A 15,370-nucleotide genomic window follows, 5' to 3' on the forward strand; every position below is an offset into this window, starting at 1 on the left:
GGGGGGGGGGGGGGGGGGGGGGGGGGGGGGGGGGGGGGCAGGGCCCTGCTAGAGCAGATGCTTTTGTGATTCTGTGAAAATTTAGGGTGTCCACTCTCTCAGCCCTTTGAGCATCTCCTTCTTAACATCTACCACCATTTTTAATTAATTATGTGTTTACTTCTTTTTTCAATCAGTCTCCCCACTAGAACATAAGCCCCCTGAGGGCAGGGATCTTGTCCCAGTCCTGTTGTATCCTCAGCACCGAACTCAGAGTCTAGTACATGGGGGGGGGGGGGGGGGGGTAAAGAGGGGCTTGGGGGGGGGGGGGAGGGAGGGAATTGGCAAACATTTGTTGCACACTTGGAGGACTTGTTAAAACTCAGATGGCTGAGCCCCACGTTTTCTGATTCATTAAATCTGGGATGCAGCCCGGACATGTGCATTTCCACCAAGTTCCCAGGTGATGCTGATGCTGCGGGTCCAAGGACCACGTCTTGAGAACCAGTGGTCTGAACTCTGAACCTCTGGTTTTCAGTCTTGGCTGGGGAGGGTTTCAAAGGTGGGATGCTCACGCCACACCCCAAATAAATCAGAATCCCTGGAGAGGGGATTCTGGCATCTGGGTGATTCCAATGTGTAGCCGACGCTGAGAACTGCTCAGCTGTACCTTCTCACTTCATCCTCACAGCTAGCGGCATTAGTCCTTTCTTAGTGATCAGGAAACTGAGATTCCGCAGAACTGGTTACCTTCCCAAGATCCCTTAGCCCTACCAAAATCCAACCCTGGGCTTTTGATTCCAGATGCCATGTTCTTTCGCTTTGCCTGTCCCGCCGCTTCAGCAGGTCATAAATCAGACCATGGCTTTTTACCATTTTTACAGCTGACCTGACCTTGGTCACGTAGCCGGGAAGGGCCAGAGCCAGAACTGAACCCGGCCGTCTGCACCGCACTGCAGGGCTCACATGTGGGGATGACGGATGCCGAGATGGAAGGGGAATCTTTGTCCTTCCAGACAAAGGACGAGGCAAGTAGATGCGAAAGCTGGGAGTGTAGGCGAGGCTGGGCAGCAGGTCCCAAGCAGGTGAGCAGCCGAGGACCCAAAGGTGGACAAGCACAAGGTGGAAGAAATTAGGACACTGCTGGGACATATAAACACAGGGAGATGACAAGGCAACCCTGCACGTCGGCCACGTTGCATCTTATATTCTGGTCTCAGCAGCAATCGATCCCAGCGACCGTCCTGCCCAGGGCTTCCAGTCAAAGCATGTGATTGGCTGACACCCACTGAAGAGCGCAGGGGGAGGGGGGAAGTAATAGCTTCCATGAGCATCAGTGATGTTCACAAAATGAGCTCAAAACAGCCTCATTGGTACTGCCCCCCGCACCCCACCCCAGCCCGTGCCATCCTGACTCTTGCTCATTCTCTCCCCGCCTTGTCTGGTCCCTCCAACTTCCTGCATTTGCTGGCTACCTTCCCAGCTTGGAACTTTGGCTGTTTTCCTGATTCCAGCAGCTCCTCTCCCATTTGGCACAGTGTCACTGCGGGCAGATAACTGGTGACACAGCCCCCACCCTACCCCTGCCACCCCACCATTTGACACAGCCCTCAGAACCACCCATATCTGAGCTCTGAGGGACCCCTCATGCTGGGTGTCCGCAAGCACACACCACCTAGCTACCAGGATGAGACCTGAGCCCAGTGACTCTGGAGAGCCTCTGGCTCCTCTCTGCTCAGGTGAGCATCCAGCAGAGACCTACCACATGTGGCCCCGAGAGTCAACATGCCATCGCCACATACCACCTGTACAAGTATGCAATATTTTCCTTCAAATCAACTCCCTTTTCAGCCTTTGACAAACGTATCTGAAATGGAATCTTTGTATTATTGCCACAGCAGAAAACTAGTGTCTCTTGCCATTAATAGAGAGTATAACAAAGAGAAAATAGAAAAAAAGAAATTAATTCTAAGTTCTGTTGCCTTTCAAAGGTTCAAAGTTGGCCTGAGGCTTGACACCTTGTTATAAAGGGAGATGGCCAGGCTGGCCTGGTTGCATAGTGGTTAAGTTCGCACACTTTACTTCAGCAGCCTGGGGTTTGCTGGTTCAGATCCCAGGCACGGACCTACACACTGATCATCAAGCCATGCTGTGGCATCCCACATATAAAACAGAGGAGGATTGGCACAGATATTAGGTCAGCAACAACCTTCCTCAAGCAAAAAGAGGAAGATTGGCAATAGATGTTAGCTCAGGGCCAATCTTCCTCAGCAAAAAAAAAAAAAAAAAAGAAGAAGAAAAAGAAAGGGAGAAGGCAAATGAAAGAGATGTTAAAGACAAATGAGCATCGCATGAGCCTTGCTCCTTGACACCAGCAGAAGGAGGGATGGAGAGAACTTGAAAAGAGAACTTTCTCTCCAAGACGCAGTGGCCTTCACAGCCTGGCCCCTGCCTCTCCTCACCAGACTGTCCACGGCTCCACTTCCCCTGGGCTGGGCCAGTTTTAGAAACGAGAGCGTCAGTATTTGGCTGCGGGCACCGGGGCTGGAAGGGATCTGGCTGCTTGCAAAGCACAAAAGCATTTCCCACTCCACAATGGGTTCCAGACCTCCTTGGACAAACACAGGGGCAGGCAGCAGGCGCTGGGGCTTCAGATCGCCGGCTGTGGGCCCTCGCCCCTCAGATGCTGTGCCTTCCTGTCCTGCACCGCCTCCCACTACCTCCAGGTGTCAGTGACCACCGGGAGGTCAAAACCCCAAAGAAGCTTCAGAGCGAAAGCAAGGCTTCCAAGGTGAAAACTCAGAGCCCCTCTGTGTTCTGTGAAGCCTTCCCACACCTCAGGGCTGCTTTCTCCATCTGCCTTTCCTGCCCTTCCTCTGAGGAGGCGCAGAGCACAGCGTCCCCGTGGATACGCCTCCTGGGACCAGGCCAGCAGCGCCATGAGGGGAGTGGGCCCTGACGGAGGGCGGCGGGGACTGAGGCACCTGGAGAGCCCGGCCCGGTCCCAAGAGATGCACTCTGCCCACTGCTCCCCTGGAGAAATGTGGGCGCAGAGTTGCTAGAGCTACCAATTTTGCAGGAGATTCTGGAAATCTGAACTTTGATGTGAAATCTCCATTTTTAACCAAAATATTACAAAACTCTAGGAAAGTGCATACAAACGTCTTGGTAAGAGCAAAAATTGGAAACAGCCCTAATGTCCAACAACAGGTGGCTGGATAAACAAATTGTGGTATATGGATACAATGTACACGAGGGGCACAGCCATGCGACGCGATGTCCATACGCTACACGCGGCTCAGTGATAGGAAGGGATAAACTAGGAATCGTGATTATGCTGACAGCAAGAAGCCAAAGAAAAAAAAGAGTGCACAGGATATGTTCCTGTTTATATATTCCAGAAAATGCAAGGTAATCTGTAGACAGAAAGCAGGGCAGTGGTTGTGCTGGGAATGGGGAGGGAGGGACACAGGAGAGCGATGACAAAGGGGCACAAGGAAACTTTCCGTGTGTTGACTACTGGATTGAGGTGGTGGCTTCCTGACACACAGACATCAAACCTTCTCAGATTGTACACTTGGCATACGTGCAGATAATTATGTGTCAAGTATAAACAAAGCTATTATAAGAAAACTGTGAGGGGTCAAATAATACGCGGGCCAAGTTCAAGCCATGGACTGCTAGTGTTTATCCTGTGATAAAAACCACTTGGTCTACACCGCCTTAGAATTCACGTGCACGGTGCATTTTGGGAGGTGCTACGGTTGCAAAGGTGAGGGATGCTGGGAGTTCTCACGCCAGCAGTGGTGCAGCCCGGCCTGCCCAAGGGGAAGATGGGGACCCATGGACACCGGCAGGTGTTACCCAGAGAGAGCCTGTCGCCTACGCTCTCTGGCTAAACTCTCGGGCAGTGAAAAATCGAAAGCAACTGAACTTCTTTTCTCTGTAAATCGAGTTAGCCCACTCAAGGATCGAATGCCCTGTTCGCTAGCTGCCAGCTAACCAGTTGGCCATAGCAAAAGCAAACAGAGCGGTTAGGTGACCACAGTGGTCATCTGGGCAAGAGGTGGTGGCCCGGGTCAGGGCGGAAGCAGAGGAAGGAGTGAGAAGTGATAAGAATCTCAAAGTAGAAGGAACAGATTTGCTGATGGAATGGATGTGGGGTGGGAGAGAGAGAGGCGTCCAAGAGGACACCAAGGTTTGGGACTGAGCATCTGGGAGGTGGGACTGCTGGAAGCCCCTGGAAGCAGCTGGAAGCAGCTGGAAGCATCAGAGCCACCCACCGAGATGCGAGGACTCCAGGCGGATCAGGCAGAAGGCTGAATGTTCTGGGGGTCAAAGTCCACTGCCTCTGACCACAAGGAAGCCCGCGCATGTGCCTGCCGGTGAGAGCTCGAGAGGAAGCAGAGAAACCAACTAATCTCTGACAACCTGATCGAGGCCGTGCTTCGGGCTCGTCCCCATCCCCCAGCTCCTAACGTCATTTGCTCGGGCCATATTAATAACCAAGATGGGAAAGTGAGATTTTGACTCAAGGGCACGCATTGCTGGGGGGTGGCAGGAACCCCAGAGGGGTGTCTGGGTCTGCACAAATTGGGCACGATCTGTGTGATGGGGTGAGCTGACCTGATCCCCGAGGGAGGAGTGACCTGGCTCAGCTTGGAAGCTTGGGAGCAAATTGCAATTAGAGACAATCTGATTAGAATCGGGTGACCGACGCTTGCCTTTTGAAGGCTTTGGTTCCCAGAACATTCTGAATCCAGAAGAGAGAAAGAGGAGGGAGAGGGAGGGAGGAGCAGCTGCTTATCCAGATGTTTGTCAAAGTCAACGCGCTCTGCGACCTACGCTCTGTTACTTCCTACCGGCAGCGCTAGGGTCCCGCCTTCCCCCCCACCAGCCTGTTCAAAATGCAGATTCCCAGGCCCGATCCCAGACTTGCTCCATCAGAATGTGCATTTGGATGCCACCCCCAGGTAACGCTGATGTTTGCTGCACACGCAGTAAAATCTGAGATACACAGGTCTACACTGGACGGTCTACTTTTCCAACACTCAGGTTTTCATTACCATCCTTACCAATTCTGCCATATCCTCTCATATCGCTTACAACGTGAGTAACAATCTTTTCCACAGATCAAATCACTTAAAAAAAAAATCTTGAATGTATTTATTTCAAAATAAAACTTGAGCGGCCAGCCCTGTGGCTGAGTGGTTAAGTTCGCACGCTCCGGTTCAGTGGCCCAGGGTTTCTCTGGTTCGGATCCTGGGCGTGGACATGGCACCGCTCATCAGGCCACGCTGAGGCGGCGTCCCGCATGCCACAACTAGAAGGATCCACAACTGAAATAAACAACTATGTACTGGGGAGGCTTGGAGAAGAAGAAGGAAAATTAAAAAAAAAACCGTTTATATCACTATTATCAGTGGAAAATCAGCATCATTTGCCATAAATGGAAAGAACCATAAAAAGGCATGAAACAAGATGAAGGTAAAACTATATTATTTGACTCTGGCTGGATACTGCTGCCTGGCCCAAGTTCTTAGCCCGAGGCTGGCGTTCTGTGTTTAAAAGGGAGACCAGCTGGTAAGAAAGAGGTGAGGAAGAAGATGTGCTGTACACACACACACACACACACACACACACACACACACACACACACTGGAATACTACTCAGCCACAAAAAAGGATGAAACCATGCCATTTGCGACAACACAGATGGACCATGAGGGATTATGCTAAGTGAAGCAAGTCAGATGGAGAAAGACCAATACCGTATGATCTCACTCGTATGTGAAACACAAATAAACACACAGATACATTGAACAGATTGGTGGTTACTGGAGGGGAGGGGGTTGAGGGAGAAAGAAAAGGGTAAAGGGGCACGTGTGTATGGTGACAGACGGACTTTTGGTGACGAACACCATGCAGTCTATACAGAAGCCAAAATAGAATGATGTACACCTGAAACTGATATAACGTTATAAACCAACGCGAACTCAATTTCTGAAAAGAGGTGAGGAAGGCATTCTAGCATCCCATAAAGACTTTCCTCTTCAGATCATCACAAGGATTGGAAAAAGACGAAGAATGAATAACTTTCTCACTGTGTGGCTCAGTGATGTGAACGCTGCATCCATGCGACACGCTGACTAGCACTTCCCCGCCAGGGTCTAGTTCCCACAACTTCAGAAGAAGAGTTGTTTGACAGCAGTGTCCCTGCTCCACACCTCCGCTCCCCAGTCCTGGCATCGTCTCCCCCACATGAAGAGTCGTCCCCCTAAAAGGCACATTCAGTTGGGTAACTGGATGCAGATGTGGTCTGATGTTGGGCTGGTGAACCCCCAGGGCCCCAGCTCTCAGGAGGGATCGGTTCTCAAAGGCAGCAGCCTGTGGTCATCAACAGCTTCAGTCCAGAGAAGTCACCAGCCTCTCTCCTAGCAGTGGTCAACGTGACTGGGAGACGCCTCAGAGCCCCAAAATGCAAGGAACCAGGGCAAGTTACGAGGTTTGGGGTGTGGCCTTGGGGATGGAACCCCAGGATCATGGTGAACAGCTAAGGCTGCCTACACAGCCCCAAACTACCAGGGGATTCAAAGTCTGCATGGGGAGCAGTGTAGACCTGGCCACTTTACATAATGTCATAAAGTGGATTATAAAGTAGAATTAATAAAGTGGAATCCACATTATAAAGTGGATTCCTAGGACCACTTGGGCAATAACTGCGTTGCAGCACAGCAGAGAGTTTTCCAGAAATACCTCTTGCCAAGGGGAATCAGGCCAAGCTCAACAATGAACAGATAACATTTTAAAGGGAGCATTTCAAACCGTCCAGCTGAAGCAATCTGTTGAAAGGTGAAATGGTTGCTATACACTTATCTTCATTATATCAACTCCTTCTTTTATTGTCTCAGAGATAATAAAAACACCAGGTGAGATAGTCACCAACCAGAAGACAAGTCCTTGCTAAGGCAAACGTCAGTTGTATCATGCTGAGGTTTGGAGTGTTTCAAATGGGTGCTGGCTTAATTCGCAGAGCAGCTGGTGATAAATAATGACTATCAATAAAAATCCACGTGCTTGCAAAAACTCTCCGATCAGCAATGAGGCTGTTAGTAATAATTCAAAACTTCCCTGGAGAAATTTGGGAAGGGAAAAGGTTTTGCTCCCTACCCCCACCCAAAAGACCCTTCTTCTCTACACTGATAACATTAATACTTACAGTTACCTCTTACTGAGTGTTTACTATGAGCCAAGTACTATTCTAAGAGACCAACTCATTAACCTCGCAATAACGTCATTGAGCAGGATTTCTCATTTCCTGCTTCACAGATGAGAAATCAGCCACCAAGACCCATCACAGGAGCCTTCCCAAGTCAGCTCCAGGCCTCAGACTTCATGCCACAAAACATGACAATGACCTGTATTTGATCCACCACGGGAAATGCCTCTTAAAAGAAAATGCTTGAATAAAAGCCAAAAGGTAGAAACAACCCAAGTAGCCATAGAAGGATGAATGGATACACAGTGTGTGCAGTCAATGGAATATTATCCAGCCTTACAAAGCAAGGAAATTCTGACACACGCTGCAACACGGATGAACCTTGAAGCCCTTGGGCTAAGTGAAATAAGCCAGTCACAAAAGGATAAATACTGTGCGAGTCCACTAACAGGAAGTACCTAGAGTACTCGATGCACAGAGACGGAAAGGAGAGTGGCGGTTGCCAGGGGGAGAGGGGAACGGGGAATTGTTGTTTAATGGGCCCGCCTGGAGTGTAAGCACGGAGTCCTTTCAGTTTGGGAAGATGAAAAAAGTTGCGGAGGCAGATGGCAGCGATAGTTGCACAACAATGTGACAGTACTTAGCACGGGTGAGCTGTACCCTTACTGGTTGCTATGGACTGAATATCTGTCTCTCCCCAAATTCGTATGTTGAAACCTAATCCCCATTGTGACACTATTAGAAGCTGGAGTCTTCTAGACGTGCTTAGGTCATCAGTGGCTCATGAATGGGATTAGCGCCTTTATAAGAGACCTCAGAGAGCTCTCTTGACTATTCCACCACGTGAGGACACAGTGAGAAGACAGCGCCTAGGAACCAGGAAGTGGGTCCCCACCAGACGCGGAATCTGCTGGTGCCTTGATACTGGACTTCCCAGTCTTCAGAACTGTGACAAATAAATTTCTCTTGCTCATAAGCCACTCAGCCTGTGGTATTTTTGTTGCAGCAGCTCAAACGGACTAAGACAATGGTAAAGTTTTTATTATGTATATTTTCCCACAATAATCCCACAATTTTTCCCAAAAGAAAGAGAGAAAATATTTGGAATTAAAAGTATTCACTCATTCACCCATCATTCTTTAAAAAACATCAGTACAGGGGCTGGGCCTGTGGCCTAGTGGTTAAGTTCACGTGCTCCCCTTTGGCGGCCCAGGGTTTCGCTGGTTCGGATCCTGGGCGCAGACATGGCACTGCTCATCAGGCCGTGCTGAGGTGGCGTCCCACATAGCACAACTAGAAGGACCCACAACTTGAATATACAACTATGTACTGGGGGGCTTTGGGGAGAAAGAAAAAGAAAAAAGATTGGTAGCAGATGTTAGCTCAGGGCCAGTCTTGAAAAAGAAAATCAGTAGAAAACTCCCCATTGTAGATTCCTTTCATTCACTGCACAGAGATTTCAGGACCGTCTACTGTGTGCCAGGCAGTATGCGAGGTGGTGGGGGAGCGCGGCTGACTCAGGAGTGATGCACGCAAGTAAACCAACTAACACAGCACAATCACAGCCACGGACACAGTGCTCACTGGGTACCAGGCACTCGTTCAGCTAGTTTACTGACATCAGCTCAGATAATCCTCCTGGCAGCCTTGAGGTTGGAAACATTATCATCCCCATTCTACAGATAAGGAAACTGACGCACAGAGAGGTTAAGGAAGTTATCCAGGGTTACAGACATGGCGGAGCCAGGATTCACACCCAGGCAGTCATGCTCAGTCTGTGCCTCTAACACTGCGGGGTGAAGGCAGTGATGATAAACTACGTAAAACTACATTTGTAGTCAGCAAACCACAGCCTGTGGGGCAAATCCGGCCCACTGCCTAGTTTTGTAAATAAAGTTTTATTGGAAGACAGCTGTGCTCATTTGTGTACGTACTGTCCGCGGCTGTCTCCATCAGTAGAACTGAGTAGTGTGACAGAAACAGCATGGCCTGCAGAGCTGGAAATACAATCTGGCCCTTTATAGTAAAAAGTTCGTCAACCTTGCTCTGGGAGGATGCACAGGGAACACTCAGTGAAGGAGGGAGGGAAGGCAGAGATGTCAACTCTGCCTTCTCAAGACGTTTCCCATCTCTCCCCTCCCGCTCCCATCTGATGCTACCAGCTTAGCGCAGGTAGCTGTCCTCTCTCACTGGATACCTTCCAGAGGCTCCCAACCCTCTCCCGGTGTCCACTCTTAACCTCTGCAACCCTATCTCCATCCAGGAGCGAAAGAGATCCATCCAAGGCACATCCAGAGATTAGGACCCACCCACTGGGATTCAGAGATTAGCTCCCAATGCCTTCCACATATAAAACCCTGCGAAGGCTCCCACTGTTCTCAGAGTAAAATGCAAACCCCTCACCAGGACCTCCCAGGACCCTTCCTCCAACCTCACCCCACACAGGTCCTTGCACTCACTGGCCTCTCTCGGGAATACTCTTCCCACCATCCTTCGGCTGCCTGACCCCCAGGGATCTGCTCTTGACGTAACTGTCACCGGCCTGTCTGCTCCACCCCGTGTAAGGTCCCCATGAGATCCTCTGCACATCTCCTTGCTGCTGCTCTTATGCCACTTATTACAACCTTGCGATTATTTCACAGAAACTTCTGTTTTATCTGCCTTCTTCATACCCCAGGCCAAAGGGTGGCATCGTGGGTGGGCTTACACTGCCCCTGAAATTTCCATTAAACCCTGGATGCAGCCCCCACCCCCCAACTATATATACAAAATGTATTTCTACAACCATGTTTGTGAATACAGGTTTCAAGGTTGGTCCCCTGCCTGCCGGTTCCTCCAGTCAGATGGTCATCCCTAAGTCTTTCCCGTGTATAAATTTCACAGCCACCACTGCTCCCCAACCAGAAGGTAAGTCCCCCGAGGACAGGGACCAGGGGACCGTTTTTGTGGCTCCTTTTTTCATTCCGAGTGCCTGGCACAGCATCTGGCCCCCAGGAGGCACTCTAAATTTATGTGCAGCAGGAAGGATAAATTCCACGCAGAGAGGACGCCCCCAGAGCTGTGAAACAGCGTGACACATTCGAATAAGGAGTATAGGAAAAAAACCTGTGGGTGGGGGCGTAGAGGGGAGAGGGACAGGATTAGGCAGTCCTTCCGACTCCTCAGATCAAAAACCACCCCATCCCTCAGCAGGGCGCCCTGATGCTGCTGAAGCCTTTGAAGGTCAGAAGGTTACATTTCCAAAGATGCTGATGTAGACCGAGATGGTCTGCTCAGACTTGTCCCCTGGGGCCTCGATACCTATACCCACTCTCTCTGGTCATGCTCAGCCACATGGCCATCAGATGGAAGGAAGGGCCCTGGGGGCCATCAACAGCCTCTTGGACCAAGCTCCACCTCCATCGTCCGGTGAGCAAGGCAGGATTTACCCCAGATGCTCGAACCCCCCAGGAAGCTCACAGCCCACCTCCTTTTAGGGTGGACGAGCTCCTAGACCATGAGATGGGTGGGACCGTTTCAGCCCCCGGGGTGGGCAGGCCGCTTGGCCAGATGCTGCTGAGGCCCATGGGAGGAAGGCAAGGGTTCGGCAGAGTGGACAACGGTCCCGAGGCGCATCTCGTTCACCTTCGCCAGCTGCGTCTGCAGCTTGTTCTTCACGTCTGTCACCTCGGAGACGCGGGCGTTGAAGGCCAGATTGGTGTTGGTGAACTGCTTCCACATCTGGTCCGACAGGGTCTCAAAGAGGTTCTCGGCCTCCTCCCGCAGCCGGATGGAGTTGGCCCTCATGTTCTGCGAGTGCCTGATGTTGTCGTTACTGAACTTGGTCCAGGTCTCGGGCACGGAGATCCTGCAAGAGGCGCAAGGACAAGTTGAACACAGGCAAGGAATCGCGGGGTGGGGGTGAGGGAAGGCCCTGGAGAGCCCTGAATCCAGGGTGTCTCACCCTCGGGACTCTTGCCATTTGGGTCGGGATCATTCTCTGTCGTGGGGCTGTCCTGTGTGCTGTATGATGCATGGCAGCATCTCTGGCCTCTACACACTAGATGCCAGTAGCATCGCCCCTCTTGTTGTGACAACCAAAAATGCCTCCAGACATTGCCAAATGTCCCCTGGGGGAGAGGGCACAGGTGAGACCCACTGGGCCGACCCAGCCCCTCATCTCACAGGGAAGGCGGCCGCAGCCTTGAGAGCAGCTGATCTCCCGAAGGGCACTGGGTGAATTCCAGGAGAAAAGGACTTTCTCCCCTGACACTGCCTCCCACTACCAGCACCAAAACCACAGAGACAGGCCAGGAGCGGGCTCCGGGCATGATGCTGGCTGCAGGTCCCTTCAGTGCAGCGATGAGCACGCGGCCATGCCACCTGAGCTGACTTATTTGTTTCACGAATGTCCTGTGAACACCTGGCACATGCCAAGCCTTGTTCTAGGCACCTGGGACGGAGCCATAACAAGAACGGGACATCCCTGTCCTCATGGTGGTGAATTTCCAGTGGAGGGAGACAGACAACAAATAAAGAAGATAGTTACACACGGCGTTACGTGCTATGAAGGCATCTAGGAGCAGGGTGGTGAGCGGGAGACAAATGGAATGGGGTCAGTCAAGGTCGTAAAAGGAAATAAATGGAATACTTGAGGGTGTCGATGTCCTCGTGGGCTAGCAAATGCAGGAAGATGTCAGCACCCCAGCTGTGAAGGGCAAGAGGAGAGGGAGCGGTGGGACAGGAGGAGCGTGGAGGAGCACAAACCCGGTCAGGGAAGCAGCAGGATGAATAAATCCCCAGCATCTTTCTCCTCCCGCCCTCTGTCTCCTGCAGGTGTCCCTCCTATTGGCAGAACCCAGCTGGGAACCAGATGGCAAAGAGCCTCAGACGGCAGCCTCCTCTATGAGACTCACGCAGGGAGGCTGGAGGATGGAGACACAGGCTAATTAAAGAGGGCAGGCAGGGAAGGCTTCTCGGAGGTGGTGGCGCACAAGGGTCTCAGTTTAGACAAGAAAGCTCTTCCTGGCAGAGTATGTAAATCCTCGCCACAAGCAACCAACATATTGTATGGGGGTTTTCTCCTCTGGGAAGCCTTTGAGAAGCGGGGACGTGCATTTCTTTGAGCTGGCTTCAGTATCTAGCTCAGCAGATAACTTTTCAAGGTCTTTTTTAACCAGGAAGTCTGCAGTTTTTAAATAAAGCAGATTTTTATTCTCAGGCAGTAGGCAAAAAGAGACTCAATTTTCTGAAATAGAAGTCTCTTTCCAGCCATTTTAAAGCACGCTTAGATTGCACAGTGAATAGAAATATTTTAAAGAACATGTACAATATGTGGTTGTTTTGTCTGGCTTTTGCAGGAGTTAGCATCAAGAAATAAACAGGGGTCTCGGGCTCCTGGGAGAGGGCACTGTGTCTGATCCAGAGCTTTCATCCAGCAAAGACCCGAGGCTCAGAGAGGTGAAGTGTCTCTTCCAAGGTCACACAGCTATTCACCATCGAAGGCGGAAAGAGGAGGCAATAAGGACAGCAGATAGAGACCTGCAGATTGACTGTGCGTGGATCTCCTGCTGCTGGATGGGACGCTGTCAGTGTCACGAGCAGCGACCTCTAGCCCTTGCCCTCCTCTGGAGCAGACAGCTGAGCTCCCTAGAGAATAACCTGTGGCCTCTAGAGATGGAGGAGACAGCAGGCTTTGCTGGGGAGGCAGGACGGGAGTGACACAGGTCTCGTGTTCAGTGTGGACTCAGATTGCGGCTCTGCCACTTGCTGTGTGAGCTTGGGCCAGTCACTTCATCTCTCTGAGCCTTAGTCTCCTCATGGTAAAATGGGGATAATATTGGTGCCTTCCCCCAGGGTTGTTGAGTGAGTACATGTGAAACCTCTATGATGGCACCTGACAATAGTGGGCGCTTGATAAATGTTTATTATCATACGACACTGTGTCTAAAGCTCTCAGCACAGTGCCTAGCACACAGCAAACGTCAGGTAAAAGGCATCTATTATCATCATTATCATATTCGTTATCATCACCATCATCGGCTAATCCACGGCAATGAGAACAGCAGGGAACAGAGATCTTGCAATTCAGAGTCTCCAGATGTCCTTTAACCTGCCCACACACAGCCCTGCTTTAAGAAAACCCCAGGGGCCGGCCCCATGGCCGAGTGGTTAAGTTCGCACGCTCCACTTCGGTGGCCCAGTTTCACTGGTCTGAATCCTGGGCACGGACCTAGCACTGCTCGTCAGGCCATGCTGAGGACCTACAACTACGTACTGGGGGACCTTCGGGAGGAGAAGGAAAAGAAAAAAAAATAAGATTGGCAACAGATGTTAGCTCAGGGCCAATCTTTAAAAAAAAGAGAGAGAAAAGAAAACCCCAAATACGAAGCCCTGAGCTAGTACCTCTGGGGAGCTGTTAGTCCCCACCGATGGCGGCTCTCTCTTTCCAGCTGGGGTCGCTGCAAGAGGGACCTTAAACAGCGGACCCCTCCTGGGCATGGAAATCGAGTCTCTGCCAGCCGGCCTGGCTGCCCCGTTTTCGGGGAGGCCTCAGTTTGGGAAGAGAACCCTCCAGACCCCCTGGCCAGTTGGGCAGCTGTGGCTGAGGCCCCTGAAGGCCTAATCACCTTGTAGCGCTGTGGGGGAGTCAACCTTGTCAGACACATGAGGCGGCTCCCCAGGAGCTGGCACTGCCAGAAACCACAAAGGGTCCTCTCATCCCTTCCATATTTACCACGATCCAGAAAGTGCCCCCCGGGCGTGGGCCCAGGACGCTGCCAGAAAACGCCTTTCCTTCCTTCCTTCTCTCTTCCCTCCCTCTCTTCCTCCTTTCATTTGACAAATATTTACTGTACACCTACTACGTGCCAAGCACAATGCTACATGCGAGAGAATTTTTAAAAAGGGACCAAAACAGACGCCACTCTCGGCCTGCACCCAGAGCCCTCGTTACTGGACTGCCAACTGGGAAAGCATGCCTCAGTTCTGCAGGAGGTTCTGTGATGTGGCCCCGACAGGGCCGGGCGTGGAGAAGGCACCTACCTCACAGCTGTTGTGACGAGCAAATGAGGGCATACAGCAAGCACTCAGTAAACGTTAGCCATTGTCATACCACTACACCAGGCTCTGCGCTCAGCACTTCACACGCCAGGCAGCCTGGCTCCAGAAGCCTCTCTTAAACCACTTCCAGCGCTGGTGGGCGTCAGTTGGCTCTCCCTGCCGAGCCTGAATTCCCCCTCCTTCTCGTTACAGCCCTTTTGTTTTGGGATTGGTTTGGCGGAGTTGCCCATCGAGGTGCCCCAGCACGCCCTGGCCGAGTGGCAGTGGCCATGTGGCCCTCATTAAGCCAATCGCTTGCTCGCTCTTGCTGAAATCTGAATCTCGGGCAAAATGGGGCAAGATTGGAAAGACAGTGGTGCTCTGACAACATATCTGATCAGCTCCCACTCCCTGGCTTGTTCGAGCTGCCAGAACCTTCCCCTTGAGTCTGTGGCTCTCACAGCCTTCCTGCGAATTCCATCGTGTCTTAAGTTGCCAGAACTGGATGCTGTGGCTTGCGACACAGGATCCCCATTCATCCACAGCGCCTCACACTGGCTGGCACACGATGCCTCTTTAAGGTTCCTTGGCAGCAGGAGACTCAGAAACCCTCGCTCCCCTCAGGCCCCACCAGGCATGGGGAGCGGGAGCCCAGTGCTTACGTGCCATCGACTTTCTCCACACCGTGGAAGAAGCTGATGCAGTCTGACGTGTTCCTCAGGTTGAAGCACTTCTCATCGATAAACTGGGCCGTGCTTTTGTCCTCGAGGTCCCTCTCCAGGGCGTGCTGAGAATCTCGGTTATCCCTGGGGTAGGGGAGAAAAATTTGTCCCTGGATGGTGCACTTACCCAGAGTCCGTCACCCCAGGTCACACGGCAGGTGGGTGCAGAGCCACTGCTGAAAGTCAAGTCTTTGACTTCCAAGAGGGTGCTCTGTCCACCCCCAGTGGCTTCTCAGCCCTCCTCCCACTGTGATGCCCCCACCACTGCCCAGGGCCTCCCCTGCCCCTATCCATGCAGACCTGTTGTCATTTAGAACGCGGGCAGGCAAACATTTACTGTAAAAGGTCAAGTAGTAAATATCTGAGGTTTGTGGGTCATATGGTCTCTGTTGCAACTACTCAGCTATGCAAGAAAGCAGTCATAGATAAT

At 51.6% G+C, this 15,370-nt stretch overlaps 1 protein-coding gene across 1 annotated transcript in view; it reads right to left on the reverse strand.

Moving 5' to 3' along the window:
• The window catches only part of TEKT5 (tektin 5), a 35,794-nt gene that overhangs the window by 14,796 nt on the left and 5,628 nt on the right, over positions 1 to 15,370 (reverse strand). Inside the window, exons 4-5 of the mRNA XM_046668224.1 lie at positions 14,881 to 15,024; positions 10,823 to 11,045 (exon numbers count right to left, since the gene is read on the reverse strand). Of these exons, the coding sequence (XP_046524180.1) occupies positions 10,823 to 11,045; positions 14,881 to 15,024 (367 nt within the window). The remainder of the gene's footprint in view (positions 1 to 10,822; positions 11,046 to 14,880; positions 15,025 to 15,370) is intronic.

This window comes from Equus quagga, chromosome 7 (genome assembly GCF_021613505.1).
Source record: "Equus quagga isolate Etosha38 chromosome 7, UCLA_HA_Equagga_1.0, whole genome shotgun sequence".
NCBI lineage: Eukaryota > Metazoa > Chordata > Mammalia > Perissodactyla > Equidae > Equus > Equus quagga.